Source organism: Exophiala viscosa, assembly GCF_022695815.1.
Source record: "Exophiala viscosa unplaced genomic scaffold EDD37scaffold_9, whole genome shotgun sequence".
In the NCBI taxonomy this organism is placed as follows: Eukaryota; Fungi; Ascomycota; class Eurotiomycetes; order Chaetothyriales; family Herpotrichiellaceae; genus Exophiala; species Exophiala viscosa.
In genome coordinates, this window is record NW_026944361.1 from 530,283 (window position 1) to 550,794 (window position 20,512).

Here is a 20,512-nt window from a genome sequence, read left to right on the forward strand (position 1 = left end):
CAAGAAGAGACCTTCAACATCTCACTGAATGGTAGCAGGGCTGCCAGAACTCGTGACAGTGAGAGACACGGCACATGGTATGTCTGATCGGGTGTGTCTTGTTGACTGCCATGGGTCGGCTTCCAGTATGTGAGGTCGTTGGAACAAGATACATGCACGATAACGCTGAGGCTACCCCTCCTTGTGTAACATCAAGATACTTGAGACCGCAGACTTCGCAAGTCTCTCTCAATCCCTCACAACTCAACATCAATCATTCCAATTGAGCCCTCGTCTTTGACAACCATTCAGTCGTTCTTCCCTCATCAACACCACTCCGTCAGTAGGGAGACCTTCTTCACGATGACCTCGCCGAACATTCTGCTTATTGTCGCCGTCCCAGTAAGTGGTACTGCTACCATCGTTAGACTGTTTTAACACTTTCAGCTTGCCATCACCTCCATCATTCTCTCAAGGTGCGTTTCCTCTCGTGTCTAATGATTGTGGCATATTGACCACGCCAGCATCGCTTGGGCCACCACGACACGATATTCCTTCCCACTCCCGCTAGCCCTGCCGATTATCAACATCGTAGTGCCTCTTGTCCTGCCAGCGATGATGCCCTTTACGAGGAGTCTGACCGCCCATGTCAAGAAGGTATATCGGCATCCCTGCTTCCATACGCCTGGTACTTTACCAGCTTGATCCCCTTCATACTCTTAGTCCTGGCCACGATGTACGGTGCTCCGTCGGACATGTCCCAGTGCGCAATGGAGTCCCAGTGGCGCAGCATGTTCCAACAAAAAGACGATGCGGGGATCCGAGCGATACAGAGTGGCCTCCAATGCTGTGGACTGAACTCGCTCCACGACAGAGCCTGGCCCTTCCCGAGTCGTGAAGTCGATGCAAGAGCATGTGAGCGGACGCTAAGGTATACCAGCAGATGTGCAGACCGGTGGCAGAGACAACAGGCGGTAGCAGCAAGTCTGATAGTGTTGGCTAGTCTGCTGAACTGGATACTACTGGTAAGCACCTTCATTACTAATGTAAAGACCCGCGGAAGAGCTGAAGTTGAGGCAGCAAATCCTTAGCAATGCAGCTCAATCCGGGCAGCTTTCATCGCAGTTCCCAATCATGCCAGGCTTGCAGACAGAAGAAGCGCACCTTCTCCACGCACCTGATGAAGAAGAAGATCATCGACAAAGCGGACGTGCGTACCAAACACGAGACAGCGTGGAATAATCAGGATCAGGCGTTCCGAGTGTAGGCCTGGCGGTCAATGAGAATGATCAGAAAGAAACCAAGCAACAGAACAGCGGAGAGCGCCGTGTATGAACAGCACATCGTCAAATCTATACATTTGAGCGGCCTAGCCTCTGACAATTGCATCGGGGCCAGGATACTCGAATATTCGGCCGTAGAACACTGTTCTGTTCATGTCCGCACTGGCTTACGGATCTTGCGTAACCTCATCAACCCTGTATTTCGTCGAGCCCTCAATGTGTCGGGTTGCACGCAGTGATTGCTCGTTAAAAGACTGTTCCGTCAGAGATAATGCCAATTGGTGGTCCTCCAGTAATCGGCCGTGAGACTTGTGCAATTTCACGTCCTCCCTAAAAACAGCGTCAGCTCGAGTTACGAGAATAGCACCAAAGCCCTCACCTTCCAAGTACCGGCTTCGAGCATTTGCGCCAATGTAAGCTGTTGTGAACCCTCCAAACCAAGCCCTTTGTTCACGGCCGCCAGCAGTTCGTCCAGGAAGCCCACTGTAAGAGCACGCCATTCCACGATAACATCATCACTAGGCTCGAATGTAGGCACAACCTCCACAGCATTGCCATCGCCGACCATCTGATGATAAGTCTTCAGACCTTTCCGTCTATCCTCCTCCTTCAGGGTAAGAAGACCAGTATCGACTAGGAGACCTCCATTCCGGTATTCGGGTAGACCAGTCATTAGGTCCGCTCCTGCAAAGTGAAAATTGAGCAATTTGGTCATGGGAACCATTAATGAGTAGCAGAGCCACTGGGTCAGCTTGTGGAAAGGTACAATATTCTCCCACGGTTGAGCTGGCGGGGACTTTGGCATAGCGTGACAAGGCCAGGCATCACCGAGTGGTGTTCCCTGGATGTTGGTCCTTGTTGAAGGCCAGATGGCTGACAGACCATCCATCAGTACGCTCCAGAGCGTTGGCAGGAGAACGATGGGAACAGACGCCGCCTGAGTAGTGGGATGGGACAAGAGATAGTCTATGTTCACATTAGCGTTTGTTAAGGTTAATAGGTTCACACACGCACCGATCATGTTTCCTGGCCGCCCATCCGCGCCAAAGATGTCAGCATTCTCCAAAGCGGTACTCAGCCTGATGAGCAATCCTGCCCGACCTTCCAGGCCTGACATAGGGTTGGACTCCGACACTTGCAAGCCTTTGGCGAGCGTATCGACAGTCAATTTCTTCAGGCCAGCAGCATCCACTTGATGCGGTTGATCTGGGTCGCTGCTGAAAGCTCCAGCCTTAAACATTTCCAAACTGGCCACGGCGAGACCTTCGCTTCTAGCGTACGATTTCGGAGACTCCTTGGACTTGTAGGACCATTTGGTCCCAGCACCAGCATCAAGGAGTACGGAAACGAGGAAAAGGTCAATTAGCCGTCGAGTGCGCTCTTGATTGTCGATTGAGTTTGGCCATGATTGCAGCAGCTGAGTCACTCTCGGACGACCACCAACTTCGAAATGCTGCCAACGACCATGAGGTGGTATAGATGAGTAATCTCCTTCAAAGTCTCGCTATATGCAGTCAGAAGTGTCGTGTTGAGGTTTCAGAGTTCCCTTTGAAGGACTCACTTTAATAATGGACACCACATAATCCGCCGTGTCCTTGAACTTGGATAAATCTACAGCGAAATGGTTGAGAGCATTGACTTTGGCTTCCTCCAGGACCAACCGGCTTCGTTGTCTAACGGCGTGGATACTTCGAAGATATGCAGCAGGATGTGATCTTGGATCCGGCGGATCTGGGATAGGAACGTCCGGCATGGCTTCGGACGACGGTGACGGAAGGGCGAATCGATCACTGACCAGCTTTGGGGACTTGTGGGAATAGTCTGAGATGCGTTCAATGAGAGCGGGTCTCAAAGATGCTCTGTCTGAATTTGAGTCATGATGAGTGTTTCTCGAGTCTCTTTTCCTGAAGATATTAACCATGGCGGAGAAGGCCTATCGACAGTGATTGCTTTTGCCGACGGGAGGCAATGCAGGTAACCGATAGGCCCTGGGGAGCTGACAGGCGGCTAAGCTGCAAGGGGCGGTAGAGGGGAGATCGCACAAGCCATACGCTGTGATAGGCTTGTGTTATGACGGTGATACAACGCTGCGTGGAGTTTCGACAAGAGGTGATTCACAGAGGATGGAATGTAGACGCTCGAAGGAACTTCAAAAGACAAAGGCTAATAGAAGCCACGAAAAGGCTGCAAGCAACTTGAGACAACGATTGAGATTGGCGCAGGAGAGAATTGCTGGGATGGTCGAAGTTGAAGAAGAGTGATTTTCTACAGTGGATGAAGGGGCTGAAAGACAAGACTCAAGGAGGAAAGCGCTACGTGCAACAGTTACCTATTTCTGTCTCATTCCTCGTCTACATAAACACCTGTTCTTCCCTCGTGGCAATCTAGTAGATTGACGAATCCTTTCCGATATGCAGACTTCAGGAGGAGAGGAAGTGTTTGCATAGAGATAGAAGGATTAGAAACAGACATGGATGTTATGGCGGAAGCCTAAATACCGCCTAACTTACGCCCCAATGATCTTAGCCTGCGCTTAGCAACCGACTCAAGCGAACTGTCCGGAGCCGGTCCGTCGATCCTGGTCAAAAGGCCGCTGAAACTGGTGCCTAAGTGGAGGGGTCACATGCGGGAGATGGACCACCCTTCGTTAGGTTCCTTTTGGCATCTCGACCAAGATTTTGAGGCCTTTAAAAGATATGTAGACCAAAAGGGCCAAAGAGCCGTCGACCGAGCCATCTTAAGATCACTGCGAGGCTATTCTGACCGCACAGACACGCCGGCAATGCATCTGCAGGCAGGACAGACCGAGGCAATGACGGCCAACCATCAGGATCAGAGTCCTCTATTCTCAAGAATACCTGCTGAGATCAGGCTTCACATATTTGAACTGGCCCTAACATCATTCGATGATCCCACAAAACCCTATCGAGCTGATCGCAAATTCTACCGCCCAGGATATCACTGTCACCAAAAAATTGACTGTACATTGCTGCGGACGTGTAAGCTGATCTATTTGGAGACGCGTCTCCTGCCTGTGTCAGTCAATGAGCATATGTTCTGGCTCTGGAAGGGTGGCCCATTACCAATAACGACACAACAGAACCGTCCTCGCGCAAGGTGGAAAGAGTGGTATGAATCTCTGAATGATGACCAGAAACAAGCTGTTCAGACTGTCCACATGTTCACTCAACAATACTATCTAGAAGGCTTCGGGTTCCGCTTCATGGCCGATTTGTTCCAATTCAGGACAGCCCGTTTACATATGACCATCCGTCACCAGGATTGGTGGTCCTGGGAATCGCCCGCCGAGTCCAGTGACAAACTCGGCGTTTGTCCATGGCGAGAAGATCGTACCTCCTGTCAGCAAATGCTAGCTGAACCAGAACGTCCCAGCATGGAGTACATCAAGGAACGAATGACAAACTCGACATGGGGAGGGCAGGTCTGCAAGGTACAAGGCCTGAAAGCGCTCAAAATCGAGTTTGAGATCGACGAGGTGAAAAAGCTACAACTGAAGGCGGTCGTCGAGAGAGCAAAAGGTTGGAAGTTCCCCTTGGTTGGGAAAGGTGTTTTTCTTGAATGGACGGGTACGTTGAAGGAATCCGCTTGGGAAGGCCTCCGAGACCTCAAGGACGATTCTGTGGCATTGAGGGAAAAGCCTGTCAGGGAAGATCTACCTAAACGAAGGTACTACGTGGTGACGATGACCTGGAAAGCTACTTCGTTCTGAAACAGAAAAATCTATCATTGAGGTGGATAGTGGTAGTTCATGATTACCTGGTAGTGAAGAAGAGGAACCTACCTATGTCTTAGGCGATGAAGTACAAACTTGACCCCTGAACTCTCGAGTGTGGCGCCTGCATGTTGACATTGTGGCGCAGGCACTTCGTCACCCCAGTCTATTGACAACCGTGCTCCCGAACTGTTTGCGACAGAACGACTGCGAATTTTAGGCTGCCCTTCATTAGGTATAGTCTCTCTTCATAATGACCAGGAGGTAGACCTTGATGTCTATGAGTATAATTACGTCGCAACCATGGACGACATAGCGGGGTTGAAATGGACTTCAACCCCAGCAAATGGACAGAAGCCTACGAACGCGAACTATTCTGCCTTCTCTGCATTACGACCTAGCCCCCCGGTCTCAGGACGAGCCTCTCCTTTGACTGCACCGTCTAGCCAGCCGCAGTCAAAGTCTACAACCCCTGCCAACGACAGTTTCGCGAACCTCGTTCCCTTTGGACCCAACTCGAACAAGAATGTTTCATTACTGGAACAGCAGAAAAGGCTGGCAGAAGCGAAATTAAGACAGCAGCAGACGCAGACTCAGACAGTCAAGGATCAATATGCTGGAGGAGATGAGCAGTTCTGGAATACTCTGGGTAGCGGAAAAGGCACACCCGTAGTGGGCAATACTAAGAATATAACAACAAGCTCGGGCAGTAACACAGTTCCTGTTGGTGACGACGACGATCTATTCGCCGCGTTCAACAAGCCTGCCACGACTCAGAACTCTTCTGTCACTGCGAATGTACAGAAACCGCCAACCATCGATAAAGACGACGACCCCTTTGGACTGTCAGAGTCTGAACCGCGGAGGCCGCAAGCTGCGGCTACTGAAGATGCGATGGACGACGACGACGTACTTGGTCTGCTAGGAAAGCCTGCAAGCGCTCGGCCAGCGGTCGAGACACCACCACCGATCCAGAGCGAGAACGACACCTCCGAGATGCATCCACAAGACAAAGCCATTGCCGAGCTGGTTGACATGGGCTTCCCAGCAGACAAAGCCCAGGGAGCGTTGGAAGCCACTGAATCTGGCATGGATGTGCAGGCGGCGGTGGGTTGGCTTCTAAATCAGGCACACGAAGAGGCACGTCAAAAATCGCAATCAAGGGAGGCTAGCCGACATGGAGCGGACGCGGAGGGCATGCGGAGGCATGGGCGATCAGACTCGGAAGCAATGGCCACGCGCACACGTTGGGAGGAAGGTCAGAGGTCTCGCAATCGTCAACAAGGCCAAGCACCCAGTGGAGACAAGGATTTCGAGAAGATGGCTGCGGAGCTGGGAAGCAATTTCCTCAAGACTGCAGGCTCACTATGGAAGCAAGGCACGAAAAAGGTGCAACAAGCTGTCCAAGACTTGAATTCTGACAGTGAGCCGTCAAGTCAACCGAAGTGGATGCGCGAAGGGGAGAAACCACAAAGGCCGACTCAGCGAAGAGTAGCAGACGAACAAGCTGGCATGGGCGGGCGGCGAAGTCGAAGTCCAGAAGCTCAAAGAGCGGTGACTGCGACAGATGAGGCTCTGATGCTCGAGTCCAGTCGACCAACTCCTCCAGCGCGACCTTCCACTTCAACAAGACCTTCTGCCTCCTCGCGACCAGATCGACAGCAGCGACGCTTTGACTCGAGTGACGACAGCTCAAGAGACCATTCCCCAGCTATACCATCACGACTGCGAGAAACACTCCCGCAGAAACAGCCGGCCTTTATGCAACAGCAAAATCCGCCTCCGGCTACAACGTCGCGCTCTACACTGAACAAGTCGGCCGCAGACGAACAAGCCGCTCAGGCCTATGTCAGCTCTGCCCGCCGGCGGAAGCCTCAGCCCGCAACTCAGGCGCCTGTGGTAGTCTCGGAACCCGACCTCCTTGACGGAAGCTTCAAAAGGCCTACTCCGTCGCAGACACCATCCGCTTCAAGAAGTACACCTGCGGCTCGTCCGCAATCAGTACCTGTAGCACGGACTGGAACACGAGTCCGCCGCCCACCACCCTCTCGCAATATGCCCGCCGTATCTAACATAAAACTTGAAGCAAGTCGTTCTCATCGTGAGAAAGGAAACGAGCATTTCAAGCGTGGCGATTACTCCTCCGCACACGATTCCTACGCCACATCGCTCTCTCACCTCCCAGACACTCACCCACTCGTCATAGTCCTGCTCACCAATCGTGCCCTGACATCGCTCAAAACAGGTCAGCCGAAATCCGCCATCTCGGACGCCGATAAAGCATTGAGCGTCATCGGGTCGTCAAAAGGCGAGTCAGAAACCATCGACTTCGGCAACGGCGACGCTCCGAAGCCTATGCGTGAGTATTACGGCAAGGCGCTCATGCGTAAGGCCGAAGCCCTAGAGCAGATGGAGAAATGGGCCGATGCAGCATCCGTTTGGCGCGAAGCTGTGGAAGGAGGCCACGGCGGCGCCACGAGCATTCAAGGTCGTCTCCGCGCTGAAAAAGCTGCGCAACCCAAGCCTCCTGCTGCTATTGCAGTCAAGAAGCCCGCAGGTACCCTTCGCCGGCCCGTGACAACAGCCCCGGTCACAGAAGCCGCAGCAGTTAAAGCCCTTCGCGCCGCCAACGCAGCTGCCGAGAAAGCGGATGATGAGCGATTTCGACTTGGTGACGCTGTGGACGCACGTATACAGGCCTGGAGGGGTGGCAAGGCCGACAATCTCCGCGCCCTACTCGGTAGTTTAGAAAATGTGCTTTGGGAAGGTTCTGGGTGGAAGAAGATTAGTATGGCGGATCTCGTGCTCCCTGGGAAAGTCAAGGTGCAGTATATGAAGGGGATTGCTAAGGTGCATCCTGACAAGGTATGTTCGCGCAAAAATCGTCTATGCTTGCATCGCTGTTACTAACTTATATCTCCGTGTAGATTCCGACCGACGCGACAACTGAGCAGCGGATGATCGCTGGTGCGGTCTTTAGTACCCTGAATGAGGCGTGGGATAAATTCAAGACGGAGAATGGGCTCTAATAGAAGGGTTCAAGCTTGTAGGCGGAATATACAAGTATACGGCATCGTGTCAGGTGAACCGCCGTCGATGCCAATGTCCGCATATAGATAGTCAAAGAGCATATCATGGAGACTGAACCCAAAAACCAAACCGGAGATGGGGTACCGCCCTTGAACACAATATAGTGCAAGCAAATCATCATACTCTTTTCCAGCCATCATATACGACCGGTTGGGAGCGCAAAGGCCCCCTTATTATATACAAAATCCGTCAAACCGTAATGGCCACGGCTCACCTCTTCTTCCCGCCAATTGGTGCGCCTTTGTTTGATTTCTTGCCCTTGGTCTTCTTCGTGCCTTTGGCCGCCTTGGCTTCCATACCGGCCTTCACCCTAGCAGCACGTCTGCGCCAGGCAAGCCATCGGTCACCGCGATCGAATTCCCGCACCTTGATTCCCTTTCTCTCCGCGGCCATACCGATCGAGACGTTCGCTTCACGATACGTGCCCTGTCGAGTGATCGTTGGAGGTGGTGTGGGTGTTGTTACACCGGACTTGAATGTAGCAACGCTGCTGCTGTTGCCGGCCAAATGTGCCTCCATAAAGTCTTTGTCCGGATCTTGCTGTTTAAGCGGCGTGGCAAACATGCCCAATCGTCTCCTCGAGGGCGCGTTGCGAGGCACGGGAAGCTGTGAGCCTGGTCCTTCTTTTTCCAGCGCAACTCCAATGTACCTTCGCTTCGGGTGTTTGAGGGGATCGCGGTAGTAGCGCACGTAGCCGGACTCGGTGGCGAAGATGGTGTGGTCCTTGCCGATGCCTACGTTGTCGCCGGGATGCCATTTCGTGCCTGCAATGGTTGGGTCAGTGCGATTCGGGATGTACGGACGGAATCTACTATGCCTCTCTGCTTGAAGATTATGTTTCCCGGCACTACAAATTCTGATGCGGTCTTTTTAGCGCCCAGACGCCGTCCAGCGGAGTCTCCTGGGCCATTTGCTCGACCTTGTTGTGCGTGTGAGGCGTGTCGGACGAAAATCGTGGATGTTCGGGGCTGGATTTGGGCTGGTCTATGCTTTGCGCAGAGACTGAGGGTGTTGAGTGATGAGGCAAGAGCTGTTAGAGACGCGTCTGCTGACACTGCAGACCTGTATAATCGAGGTTGCAGCATGTTCACGGTGTTTGGTTTTATGTAGAGAAGCTTGATGCTCTCGATGTTGAAGTTTCGCCGAATCTGCAAATGCCAATGGGGACATCACACTAGACTCTTTTAGGACGAATCCCTTTCTACGGCAAGAGACCAACTTGTCTCTTTCCGTCTTGCCTATCGACACATTTCTTGAGCATTTATAGCACTATCACCGATCAACATGAAGTACACTTTCGGTCTCGTCTTGATGCTGGTGGGCTTGGCCTCCGCACAATTTCAGTTCTTCGAACAATTCTTCCAGCAAGGAGGACAGCAAGGCCAAGGTCAACAGGAGAAACAGAACACCAAAAGTGATTCGAGTTGGTTCCAACAGAATTGGGAAGCAGGTTCGTGACCTTCTCTGTTCGAATACGAGACTTGTAAACTCATGTATATCCGCCTAGCGCACTGCTCAAATTATCTTTGTCCCGACACTCTGGCTTGTGTCCATTTCCCTCATCATTGTCCCTGTCCCTTCCCTCAGGTAGAGGATAAGGTCGAATTAGGCGAAGGGATTGCAGTATGCGCAAGCAAAGGAGGGTTCAAAGCTGGCGAGACGGCTCGCAAGATCGAATTGGCTAGGAAAGGCCTCATTTGATTTCGTGGCGGTATACTCCCAACTCCGAGAGCGTCAACATCGAGTCCGGCCATCATGGATGTCGAATCGACACAGTCGTCTAGGTCACACACAACTTACTGCAAGCCACGTTTCTCGAATTTCATGCTCATATCAAGATCCTTTCTTGTGTCTAGGATCCATGGCAAGGATGTCTATCTGCGAGACTACCTTGATTACCTTGAATCCCCTGGTCAGCATTGCGCCGAAGGACGCAAGATCTTAGGAGGAATCATTCAAATTCGATGCAGGACATTGTCCGCGAAGCCCTTTCAACGGGTCGTCCAGAGATGTGGACCATTTGCAAAGTCCGGCACAGGGTTTACTGGGAGCCGTGCTCCGACGTGTGTGTGTTTCGTGATCATACGTGGCTCCTGAGTTTCAGGATTGCGGTACAGAGCACCAACAGGCTGATAAGCTTCAGGCCCTTGCAGCGAGCCACTCATTGGGTCAAGTATTCATGCTGAAAGGGGAATTTGGTTTCAGCTGAAGAGCTTGGCTTGAAAGGATTAATTGAGAGGAGAAAAGGACTTGGTCCTAGGGATGTGTGATCCAGTGCTGGTAGAGATGCTGATCGATCAGTAATCTGATAAGGATGCGCGAGACAGATTCAGCATGACTGCTCTCATGCACGCAGTCATCAAAACAGATGTTCATGATACGTGTGAGAAGAGACTGAGAGCCTGGGGCAGATGCAAGACAGTGCAGGTTCTGCTTTTAAGCTGGTGCGGAGCCGACATTGAAGGATAGCAAGACGGGCTTGACTATCAGAGATTACGCTTTTGCAGGAGAATGATGATGAGCTGTTGGCACTGCTTGATCACGTGCCCAGGACGGGAATCAGTGAACTTGTGGCTTGAGGCCTGCGCTCAATGGGAGTTGTACGATATACGATATGAAAGCTCGAGATGTTGAGCGATAATGGTAGACATGTTCTTTTGGAAGTAGCGAGAAGTGTGGCGCAAGATATACACCGCCACATTGTTCTTTTGGTACGCTGCGCCACAGTGCCACATTTTACGTCATCGGTCCGTTGCCAGGCACTGCCAGGTTTCAGTGCTGCTACCAAATTTCCAATATATACCTCCCTCGCTATCTGTCAACTGCATTCAGTCTTCTACACTCCTCTGACCTACAATAATCCTACGCGCGAGCAATCTCATATACATTCATACCCCTAACGAGACCAACTATCCTCATTCACCATCAATATGGCCGACGGAATTTCAGCAGTCCTTGTCATCCTTATTACCATCCTCCTCCCACCTGTGGGTGTTGCGATGATCGCAGGCTGTGGCGCTGATCTCCTCATCAACATCTGCTTGACCCTCCTCGGTTATTTCCCGGGTCACATTCACGCCTTCTACCTCGAATACGTCTACTTCGATCGCCGCGAGCGCGCGAGGCACGGTCAACTTACTGGACGCGCTGCGCCGGGCGTCTATTCGGACCGTGTGCAGAATGGTGGGTTCCAGGGCTATGGAACCATGTAAAGGAGCAAACAAACCTCGCGATACGGACGGAGAGTGACAGTATAGTCGAGTCGAGCGAATTGTGGCCTGGTGTAAGAGAAATCGACGACGAGGTGCGATGTGTACAACAATTTCGGAAAGCATGGCAGGATATTGGCGTGGGCAACATGGTGCTTTAACGGCTGGAAAGGCCGACTTTTCGGTAAATGCTTACTGCGATGGAGTCTGAGATGGACACGGCTGTGCGACACAAGGATTATACCACGACAGCTGGGGATTGGTGTTGCGACGGCTTTCCAGATATCTGTATGGATAGGGACTACTTCTTGAATTACAATTGAAGGACTTTCTGCACATGATCATCCTCCATGCATCTCGCATACAAATGTTCTCTATACGAAATGCAAGTCTAGCAGCAGCCATTGTTCGATCATATATGGGTCTTGAATCAGCTTTGTGCCTCATACACGGAATATATCCAGTTCTTGATTCGGTAAGGCGTTGAGTTGTCGGCGCTCGATAGCGACCCAGACTACCGTCACTACAGAATACTGGATCTCTGAGTGATACAGAATTGACCCAGACTACCGTCAGGTACAGAATCCAGAATTCTGCGAGGAACAGATTGTCACCCAGACTACCGTGAGGGACAGAATACAGAATTTTTGTGAGGAACAGAATGTCACCTAGACTACCGTCAGGTACAGAATACAGATTCTTTCAGGAACAGGGATCTCGAGCCTCGAATTTGAGCCACGAACTCCCGTATGACTACAGTTGCCACACACCTCGAATCCCACGCCGACGGCTCTTGGTATGCGTGAAATCATAGAAGATCTCATCTCCTGCCCCGAGACGATTTTTCACCACACAAACTTACGCCGTCTCGTCATCATCGTCGTCCATGTTGTATGTATCATCCAGCTCCTCATATTGCGCTCCGGGTTCCCGGTCAGCCATCTCCCTCCTGACGTTTTCTGGGTCCCGGCCAGCTTCCAACCAGTCTCCATCTCCTCCGTCATCTTGTACATCATAATCGCGAGCATTATAACCATCAGGAACATCAATATCACCTTCATGCTCCAATGCATCCGCAGCGACCTCATCATCAACGTCAACAACGTCAGAATGCTTCGGGTCCATCGCTGTCCCAGCTAGAAACTCGTCGGTTTCTTCCTCCCCTTCCTGGGCGAATCTAGGGTTTGGATCTTCCGTGAGATAGTCAGGATTCTCATAGTCAGGCGCGTCACCATCATCGTACACGTATGGATCAGCTTCTTGGTCATCGTCGTAGGATGGCGGCGGATGGCGACGGACAGGGTCAGACATTGCTGTTGGTGACAGTGCAAACGGTGAGGTAGAGACGGGAGCTCTTGCAAGGACAGTCGCTTGTAGAGGTCGCGCTGATAAAAGGTGATTAACTTGCAGTGGGCTCTGGGCGATGTTCCATCTTACAAGGATACCATCTAGCATCTCGACAGGCGCCATCGATGAGGTCACCTGAGCTTCACGCGAATCTGCCGTAGTGGAGGGGCTGTACAGGTCTGCGCCTGATTCCCTGATATTGATTCGCTTCTCTGGAGTTTACCGCGATAAAGTCAACCGGTGTAAGGCAGATGCGGCTGAGTAGAGCCATACGTACAAACGAGGCGCTGGACTAGCGGCACCCAATCCACCATTGCAATGCTGTCCTTTGTGCTACCAACGTTCGATGCAACGCTCTTGAACGTTTGGGTCAGGCACCATGGATTGCAGACAATCCTTTCTGGGGTTCGAAACAATTACTGTTGCGATATCATATGCTGTCCCGACACGGCATAGGAACATCTTGGAGTCCGCCTTCTGCAATCTAAGCCTCAAACACCTGCGCTAAGCTTCTCAGTCCGAGAGGTGAGACCGGGCTTTGCGATTAGTCTGGGCTTGCCCTGCGACTCTGCGCTTGAGTGGGTAGCCACGGAGCCTGAAGCACACATCGACAGTGCGTCCTTTTCTGGCACAATGAGAGCAAACAGACTCGGAGCGAGGTATAGAGGTACCCGCTGCTTTCATTGCAAGAGCACGCGCCCGAACAACGGAGGCTTCGCGCGCTTGATTCTTCTCGGCGTGAGCGACCAGCCGGACAAGTTTATTGAAGTTCACATTTGTGCTATCCAGCACGTCGGTGGTGTTCATCCAGAATTGGACGGTGTTCACGAAGCCATGTCCCTTGATGGCTATGAGGAAGAAGCGGATAATTTGGAGTTCAGAATAGGCATCTCCGAGGTTTCTTAGCTCTTCGTTTGCTTGTTCGAGCTGGTATCCCAGGTCTTGCACATCTTTGCATGTGCTGAGATCTAGGCTGAAGAGAGTTCGCGAGATACTCTCCCAGCGCTGGTTGTAAGAGGGTTGATCAGCCTTATTGTGCGAATATATGGTAGGCATTGATGTTTGGTATCGGTGCACAATACTCAAAGACTGTTCATCTTATTCGACTGAGCGATCGTGTTTATACACATGACGTGGTTACTGTCGCTCCGTACCTGAGCAACAGTGAAATGGACGGGGCTCCGCTCTTGGCATAGGCGCGTTCCTTTCTACGCGTGGCGCGTCACTATCCTTGAACAATTTCACTGCATCCAACGTCTCAATGCTTACTGCCTCGAGGTCAACAACACTGCTTCATCCAGGCAGACGACCGTTGTAGTACTACTGTCATTTCTACCTTTGTTTGATTCGTGTTTGTGATCATGGAGACCGAGACAGTTGTAACTACGCCGGGGGCTCCTGCCTCAGCACCGCAACAACTCACGCCTACTTCCAGGAAACGCAACTACAAAGGAGAGATTGTGAATCATTCATCTACTCTCACTCCACCTGTTGAACAGCAGAGAACTCCCATCACCGGCACAAGATCCCGCTCCGTGTCTCCTGCTCTCAGCAGAGCCAGCACACCATTGACCGAACTTGGTTCCACACCCCACCTCAGCCCGTCACAATCCGGAATGGCTCCTAGCGACTCTAAGAAAAGAAAGCTCACTTTCGCCGAACGAGAAGTCGAGAAGGCCTTGAGACTGCAGGAGAAGGAAGAGAAAGAGCGACAGAAGGAAGAGAAAGAGCGACAGAAGGAAGAGAAAGAGCGACAGAAGGAAGAAAAGGAGCGGCAGAAGGCTGAGGCGAGAGCCAAGAAAGAGGAAGAGAAGAAAGCCAAGGAGGCTGCCAAAGAGCAGAAACAGAAACAGAAAGATGCCGTTAAGCTGGAGAAAGATGCCGAGAGGGAGCGCAAGGCTGCCGAAGCACTCAAGAAGGAGAGAGTAGGTTTTGTGCTCATCCACTTACCTCCATATGCTGACTGTTATAGGCACAAATGCGTATCGGTGCCTTCTTCGGACGACCTGCTCTTACGTCTACACCGCCTTTGAGTCCGGATGATGTCTCTCAAGGTACACGAAGCCGACGGTCATCCATTGCGTCCATCGACATGGAAGAACCGATTGTCGAGTCGAAGACATTCAAACCTCCACACCCAGAATATAGGAAGTGGATTAACCCATTCTTTGTCCACGAGAACGTGGAGCTGGCTCCGTTCAATCGCTTCCACTCAGCCAAAGCCTCCGATGATGATTTGCCTATAAACCAACCAGTGATTCCAGAAAAGGTCAATACGAGATTCCATAAGCGTCGGAGATTGGCCAGAATCAGACCAGTGAAGCAGATCATGGAAGAAGTTGGTTCGGCAGATGCACCTGTTGATCTTACTGGAACTACCGACGCTCTTGCGACAATCCCAATCAAGTACATGTTCTTTCATCAAGACATTCGACCTCCTTATCAAGGCACATACACAAGAGTGGTCTCTCCACGTCGTGCTCACAGAATCGCACTCAATCCATCTGTTCGCGCATTGCCAGACACAAATTATGACTATGACAGTGAAGCTGAGTGGCAGGAGCCAGAAGAGGGCGATGACGATCTCATGGATGAAGATGAGAAGTCTGAAGATGAAGATGGCGAGGAGGAGATGGACGACTTTCTCGACGATGAAGGCGCAATTCACAAACGACAGGCTCTTGTGACCGAAATGGAACCTAAATCAAGTGGACTTTGTTGGGAGGGAATGGATGCCCAGCCCTCAGATGGATTCGATCTGAGTATCTATCGCATGGACGTTCTTCACGACTCGACCACATTCCCGATCGACCCCTATTCGACGAATCACTGGTCCGATTTGGGAAAGACAAGCCCCAAGAAACGCGAGAAGGCAGTAGGAACACAGGTCCCTATGCAGCCACCTCGTCTACCATTGATGGCCGTTGACGGGAATAGTGGAACATTGATGCCATCTTCAACTGTTCAGGGTCAAGTTTCGACGCTTGGTCAGACTGAGAATACAACGTCCAATGCGAAAGTCGGGGCTGGTACCACTTCGAAGTCAGGAAAGCCGGTCAAGATGATCCAGGCTGATCTCTTACCAGCTTTCCGAGACGCTGTATCAGGAAGCCCACTGACCAAGCTTGGTCTTACTGAAGTACTCAAGCAGCTGTTCAAGCAATGCCCCAAAGACGCCATCAAGAACACACTGGAGACGATTGCAGTAAGACAAGGCGGCAAGGAGGCCGGATGGAAGTGGGTATTGATCAATTGAGGTTGAAACGAACTGTATTTTAGCGGGTCAGGTACAGTCTGTTGATGCATACATTAGCATGGCGTCAGCGTTCATCAGCACGAACAGGGATGTATTGTACCGAACGTGCTAGCCATGAAGTGTCGGCATGCACTATGAACAGGAATCATCCACCATATGCATAAAATGTGCTTTCCCACGAAAACCAGTACATGCGGACGTTCAGATTGCGAGCGGTTGTGGCATTTCGGGTGTCGCCTCATAAGAAATCCGACCAGCTGGTAGAAAGAACAATGCTACCAGTCTCCCTCTCCGCACTTCTGGGTAATGATGGGTTCCGGGACCTGGAGACGTCCATCCAGCGCCTTGCCATCCATTCATGCCTGTCCACACTGTTAGCAGCAAGTCATTCGGACCTCGGCACGACTTCGTACCCTTCAGCTCAGCGGTCTTGTCGATTTGCACAACACAATTTATCTCCCCATAAGGATGCTGGTGATACTGCCCTGCATATACCTCGTCGCTTGCCATGTAAACGGTGGTGATGCTGAAGAACCGCGTTTCTGCTGAAGGTCGACATACAACACTTCGCCGATATTTGGGTCCGTCCAACTCGTCGGTAGCAACCCAGCCTTCGTCGTTCTCGATTCCCTGCCGAATGTAGGAACATAAATCGTCATAGATGGGTGTTCCAGGGCCGTACTCTGCATTTAGTCGAGCTTCCAGGTCTTTTCCCGGCGTTCTATGCAGCATATCAATCCCTGATACACATTTGACAAAAAAAGGGCGTTGCCTTACAAGTTCTGTACTTCCTGGAAGAGATCTATCGCTCGACCGACGAGTTTTTGCTTGTTGGGATGGACGTCCATTTCTGGATGATGTATGGGAGATCTTCTCGTTTGAAGATGAGAATGGCGAAGCAGGCCTCATTAACTTGATAACGGACAGGCCACGTTAGCAGACTACGAATGGAGTGCAACCTCATGGCGACCTCTTGATTCGAATGGATCACGTCCGTCTTGTGGCTGTATGTCAGTCATCTCAGAACCGACGAGCATATCTCGCAGTTCGCAATTCTTCGTGGGACTTCGCATCTCGCACTTCGCATCTCGCGCCCTCATCAGCGACCCACACTTCGCATCTCGCACTTTTGTCACATCAGCTTGACGTCTAGACTTATCTAGGCTTATCAACGACAAACGGCTGCATTGCCAGGTTATCAAAAGCGCAACCCTCCACAAATGCGTTAGCTAGGGGCCAATCTCCCCATAGGTCAGTTGGCAGAGCGTTTAGTGTGGCATGATCGGACTATGTAGGTGGGAAGCTACAATGGTGGAGGCTTCTGTCATCAGTCAAGCCAATACTGTGAGTTTGTAATGCGTCCTGCTCGGGTTGCACGGACTTGGTATGCAATCTAGCATAAAGCACTTCTTCTTCCAAAGTGCACTACGCTGAGATATCAAGTCTCGCTCTGGGCCAGGATTTCACCGAGTCCAACTCCCAACTTACGCACATCCTTCGGGACAAATCACCTTGCAAACGAGTTGGGCAAGTATGGCAGCCTTAGAGACCATCCTCGTATGGTGTGCACTGATCATTCTCTGTATAGGCTACTATTCTGTGCCTTATCTTATAACTTACTCTTCCCTGCGAGAAATTCCAGCGGCTTCACGTACCGCTGCCTTCAGCAACCTTTGGCTGGCTTTCCAAGCACGTCGTGTCAGACGTTCTGCCGCTGTCCATGATGCTCACCAACGACTTGGCCCGATCGTTCGGATTGCCCCGAATCACATTTCGATTGCATCTACAGCGGCGATTCACCCTATCTATGGCCATGGCAATGGTATGATGAAAAGCGACTTTTATGACGCATTTGTGAGCTTCGAACGTGGGCTCTTCAGTACCCGAGACCGCGCAGAGCACACACGCAAGCGTAAGATGGTCAGCCATACGTTCTCGGCGAAAGCCGTGGGCGGCTTCGAGCAGTACATACAGCAGAACCTAGCCGTCTTTGTACGACAGTGGAACCTCAAGGCCGACAATGCCAACGGGCACTTCACAAAGGCTGATGCATTGGCTTGGTGTAACTATCTTGCGTTCGACATGATCGGTGACCTGGCATTCGGCCAGCCCTTTGGGATGCTTGAGAAGGGAAGAGATATCGCTGAGCTCCAGCTTGAGCCCAACGGACCCATTTCTCATGCACCAGCCGTGTATTTGCTCGACAAACGCGGCGAGTTGAACGCCATGCTGGGTTGTGCACCAGCATTGATCCCATATGCCAAATGGATACCGGATCCTTTCTTCTACAAAGGTCTATCTGGTCGACTTGGTGTGAACGCAATTGGCACAGCAAGAGTAACGGAGAGGCTGCAACGGGGTACCAAGAGTGATAGGATCGATTTGCTGGCTCGACTCATGGAAGGAAAAGATGACATGGGCAACAGCTTGAGCAGAAGCGAACTCATCTCGGAAGCACTGACTCAGATGGTCGCCGGAAGTGATACGACGGCCAACTCCCTATGTGCGGTGATATACTGGACTTTGAATTCCCCTGGGGTGCAGCAAAGGCTACAGAAGGAGCTTGATGTAGTCATCCCAGAAGGGGGTTGTGCTCCAAGATTCTCCCAGGTTAAAGATGTGAAGTATCTGCGTGCTGTCATCAATGAGGGATTGCGGATGCACTCCACCAACAGCATCGGCCTGGCGCGTGAAGTGCCACCTGGGCCAGGTCTCGAGATCTTGGGACATCACTTTCCTGCAGGCACGGTTCTGAGTGTGCCCACATATTCGATTCATCACTCGAAAGAAGTCTGGGGAGAGGATGCGGACTGTTTTCGGCCTGAAAAGTGGGAGGGTCTAACTGAAGACCAGAAGACGGGTTTCGTCCCATTCAGTTATGGACCGAGAGCCTGTGTCGGACGAAATGTGGCGGAGATGGAGATGGTGCTCATTATTTCTACAATGTTCTCAAGGTATGATTTTGAATTGTATCAAGATCAATGGAAATTAAGAGACGGATTCCTGAACAAACCGGTAGAATGCCGGATAGGCTTCAAGAGGAGATATAGGTAAATTGCAGAAACAATTCCTGCAACATGACTTTACTTATCGACTAGGACACTTTTGAACGTGACGACAATGTAAAGCCACGTTTATGGCGACGGAATGGTGCCGTTGACTACCTCTACCGGCCAAGCGATCCAAGGTCTCCAAGTTGCGGGCAAGGCATCACAAATTATAGCCATCAGCCGCTCAGCTGCACCTTCCATGTACCAATAGCTTCGGCTTCCTTCTTTGAGCAACAGGCACAGGTGTGCTAACAAGACCAATGCTTCAGGCTTCCCTTCTGCCAGCAAATCCAGATAAGCCTGAGGAGCTTTCTCGACCCATCGAAACATTGAGAGCTTGACACCAAGAGTCTTGCACGGCAAGAATGGCATCGCACTACTTTCGCGGAGCAATCGCAGCGTCAATTGATATGCCTCGATCTCGCGGTCTGATAATTTGTAGAGCGATGGATCCCGGCGCTTCCGGTCGAAGAGTGTTGCAAGGACAGCCATATGTGAGTCGCGTGGGTTGCAGGATAGGTCGATTGGATGGTTTACTACACGAATCTGAAAGGCCATTGGCCCTCTGGAGATCCAGTCTCGTCCAACATCGAGGATTTGTCGAGCACCTCGCAGCAAGTACAGCCACTCTGGGAAACTAATGGGTGATGATTTCCCCGGTGATCGATCGGGATTAGGTGGATCAGGGTCTTGAAAAGCATACGCGCTGGTCAGGCTTGCAAAACCAATCACCGCGTGACAATTCTGCTCTGTCATCTTGCTCTGAAAGTCGTTGACAATGTACCGGTATGAAGGCAAAGCCCGATTCTGATGGTAGACTGCTCGTACAAGCCATTTTTGTTTTTGTGTGGGGCGACAACATGACAGGTGGAGTGCAGACATGGCGAGTATTCCTCGCATCAGGAAAGGTTGCTCACAAGCTATTTGTGGCATCTCTAGTTGCCAGGGGACCTCATCTCCCGGTTTGTCCCCAAAGCCTTTATAGGCGGATGTGGTCCAATGGTGTAGAAGTTCCAGATCTTGAACTTCTAGGTCCGTCGTTCTATCGCTAAGGTCTCTTGGAACCTCATCTTCGTATGCAGGAGGTGTCTGAGATGTTTTTGCTGAAGATGATACATTGCTCGGACGCGTGAAAACACAGGATTTGTTGTATCTCCGGCACATCGAGCATCGTGGTTCAGCCTCATCGCACTATATCTCTCGTAAATACTTGTGCGACAACTCGACGAGTGCATTGAGGCGTTTTCCCGACGCCGCTTTATTGCAATCATACCTTGACTTTCCGTGATTTGCACTCGATGCAGCCGGACCTGACCTTCCGATGAGGTCGCTTTGCGATCTTACGATCATAGCAGCTATTCTCGAGGGAGATAAGGTTGTGGAGCTCCATATCCACACTTTGTTAGACGAGATAGATACGAACCATCGTCGATACTGGAATAACCATCAGTGTGGTCTGATATAGTTCGTTCACATTCTAGTAACGTGTTGTAGACAAGTTCCGAAGCGTCGCTATGCTCTTAAAAAGTCGTGTGTCAGCATTGATAAGGGTCTCTTCGTCCCTG

General features: G+C 51.3%; 11 protein-coding genes across 11 annotated transcripts; 7 read left to right on the plus strand and 4 right to left on the minus strand.

Annotated features, from left to right (window-relative positions):
• Positions 1-342: 342 nt before the first annotated feature.
• EDD37DRAFT_683795 (uncharacterized protein) lies at positions 343-1,558 on the plus strand (the record flags this gene model as incomplete). Its single annotated transcript, XM_062819846.1, has 4 exons — positions 343-381; positions 408-455; positions 504-1,004; positions 1,060-1,558. 4 exons carry the CDS (start codon positions 343-345, stop codon positions 1,219-1,221), a joined length of 750 nt encoding a protein of 249 aa, XP_062667804.1. The 3' UTR covers positions 1,222-1,558.
• Positions 1,558-3,534, minus strand: EDD37DRAFT_500435 (uncharacterized protein). The gene is made up of 3 exons (XM_062813470.1): positions 2,824-3,534; positions 2,277-2,766; positions 1,558-2,228 (listed from the first exon to the last, which is right to left on the minus strand). Exons 1-3 carry the CDS (start codon positions 3,181-3,183, stop codon positions 1,615-1,617), a joined length of 1,464 nt encoding a protein of 487 aa, XP_062667805.1. The 5' UTR covers positions 3,184-3,534; the 3' UTR covers positions 1,558-1,614.
• EDD37DRAFT_500258 (uncharacterized protein) lies at positions 3,535-5,175 on the plus strand. Its single transcript, XM_062813466.1, has 2 exons — positions 3,535-5,083; positions 5,144-5,175. The coding sequence occupies exon 1, from the start codon at positions 3,886-3,888 to the stop codon at positions 4,990-4,992; it is 1,107 nt and encodes a 368-aa protein (XP_062667806.1). The 5' UTR covers positions 3,535-3,885; the 3' UTR covers positions 4,993-5,083; positions 5,144-5,175.
• On the plus strand, positions 4,853-8,154 carry EDD37DRAFT_500381 (non-specific serine/threonine protein kinase). Its single transcript, XM_062813468.1, has 4 exons — positions 4,853-5,083; positions 5,144-5,403; positions 5,458-7,860; positions 7,923-8,154. The coding sequence occupies exons 2-4, from the start codon at positions 5,299-5,301 to the stop codon at positions 8,022-8,024; spliced, it is 2,610 nt and encodes an 869-aa protein (XP_062667807.1). The 5' UTR covers positions 4,853-5,083; positions 5,144-5,298; the 3' UTR covers positions 8,025-8,154.
• Positions 8,101-9,505, minus strand: EDD37DRAFT_500294 (50S ribosomal protein L27). The gene is made up of 2 exons (XM_062813467.1): positions 8,903-9,505; positions 8,101-8,849 (listed from the first exon to the last, which is right to left on the minus strand). Exons 1-2 carry the CDS (start codon positions 9,168-9,170, stop codon positions 8,296-8,298), a joined length of 822 nt encoding a protein of 273 aa, XP_062667808.1. The 5' UTR covers positions 9,171-9,505; the 3' UTR covers positions 8,101-8,295.
• Positions 9,271-9,945, plus strand: EDD37DRAFT_500411 (uncharacterized protein). The gene is made up of 3 exons (XM_062813469.1): positions 9,271-9,535; positions 9,593-9,869; positions 9,924-9,945. Exons 1-2 carry the CDS (start codon positions 9,370-9,372, stop codon positions 9,784-9,786), a joined length of 360 nt encoding a protein of 119 aa, XP_062667809.1. The 5' UTR covers positions 9,271-9,369; the 3' UTR covers positions 9,787-9,869; positions 9,924-9,945.
• Positions 9,946-10,898: 953 nt separating this feature from the next.
• On the plus strand, positions 10,899-11,455 carry EDD37DRAFT_667773 (uncharacterized protein; the record flags this gene model as incomplete). The annotated part of the gene is made up of 2 exons (XM_062819305.1): positions 10,899-11,293; positions 11,338-11,455. Exons 1-2 carry the CDS (start codon positions 11,016-11,018, stop codon positions 11,453-11,455), a joined length of 396 nt encoding a protein of 131 aa, XP_062667810.1. The 5' UTR covers positions 10,899-11,015.
• Positions 11,456-13,802: 2,347 nt separating this feature from the next.
• Positions 13,803-15,998, plus strand: EDD37DRAFT_500594 (chromatin assembly factor 1 subunit A-domain-containing protein). The gene is made up of 2 exons (XM_062813471.1): positions 13,803-14,566; positions 14,614-15,998. Exons 1-2 carry the CDS (start codon positions 14,003-14,005, stop codon positions 15,895-15,897), a joined length of 1,848 nt encoding a protein of 615 aa, XP_062667811.1. The 5' UTR covers positions 13,803-14,002; the 3' UTR covers positions 15,898-15,998.
• Positions 15,999-16,098: 100 nt separating this feature from the next.
• Positions 16,099-16,745, minus strand: EDD37DRAFT_652282 (uncharacterized protein; the record flags this gene model as incomplete). The annotated part of the gene is made up of 3 exons (XM_062818440.1): positions 16,099-16,259; positions 16,311-16,618; positions 16,675-16,745. The coding sequence occupies 3 exons, from the start codon at positions 16,743-16,745 to the stop codon at positions 16,099-16,101; spliced, it is 540 nt and encodes a 179-aa protein (XP_062667812.1).
• A 373-nt stretch (positions 16,746-17,118) lies between these two features.
• EDD37DRAFT_500600 (putative benzoate 4-monooxygenase) lies at positions 17,119-18,991 on the plus strand. The gene has a single exon (XM_062813473.1). The coding sequence runs from the start codon at positions 17,431-17,433 to the stop codon at positions 18,949-18,951; it is 1,521 nt and encodes a 506-aa protein (XP_062667813.1). The 5' UTR covers positions 17,119-17,430; the 3' UTR covers positions 18,952-18,991.
• EDD37DRAFT_500599 (uncharacterized protein) lies at positions 18,992-20,482 on the minus strand. The gene is made up of 2 exons (XM_062813472.1): positions 20,221-20,482; positions 18,992-20,138 (listed from the first exon to the last, which is right to left on the minus strand). Exons 1-2 carry the CDS (start codon positions 20,335-20,337, stop codon positions 19,032-19,034), a joined length of 1,224 nt encoding a protein of 407 aa, XP_062667814.1. The 5' UTR covers positions 20,338-20,482; the 3' UTR covers positions 18,992-19,031.
• Positions 20,483-20,512: the final 30 nt, after the last annotated feature.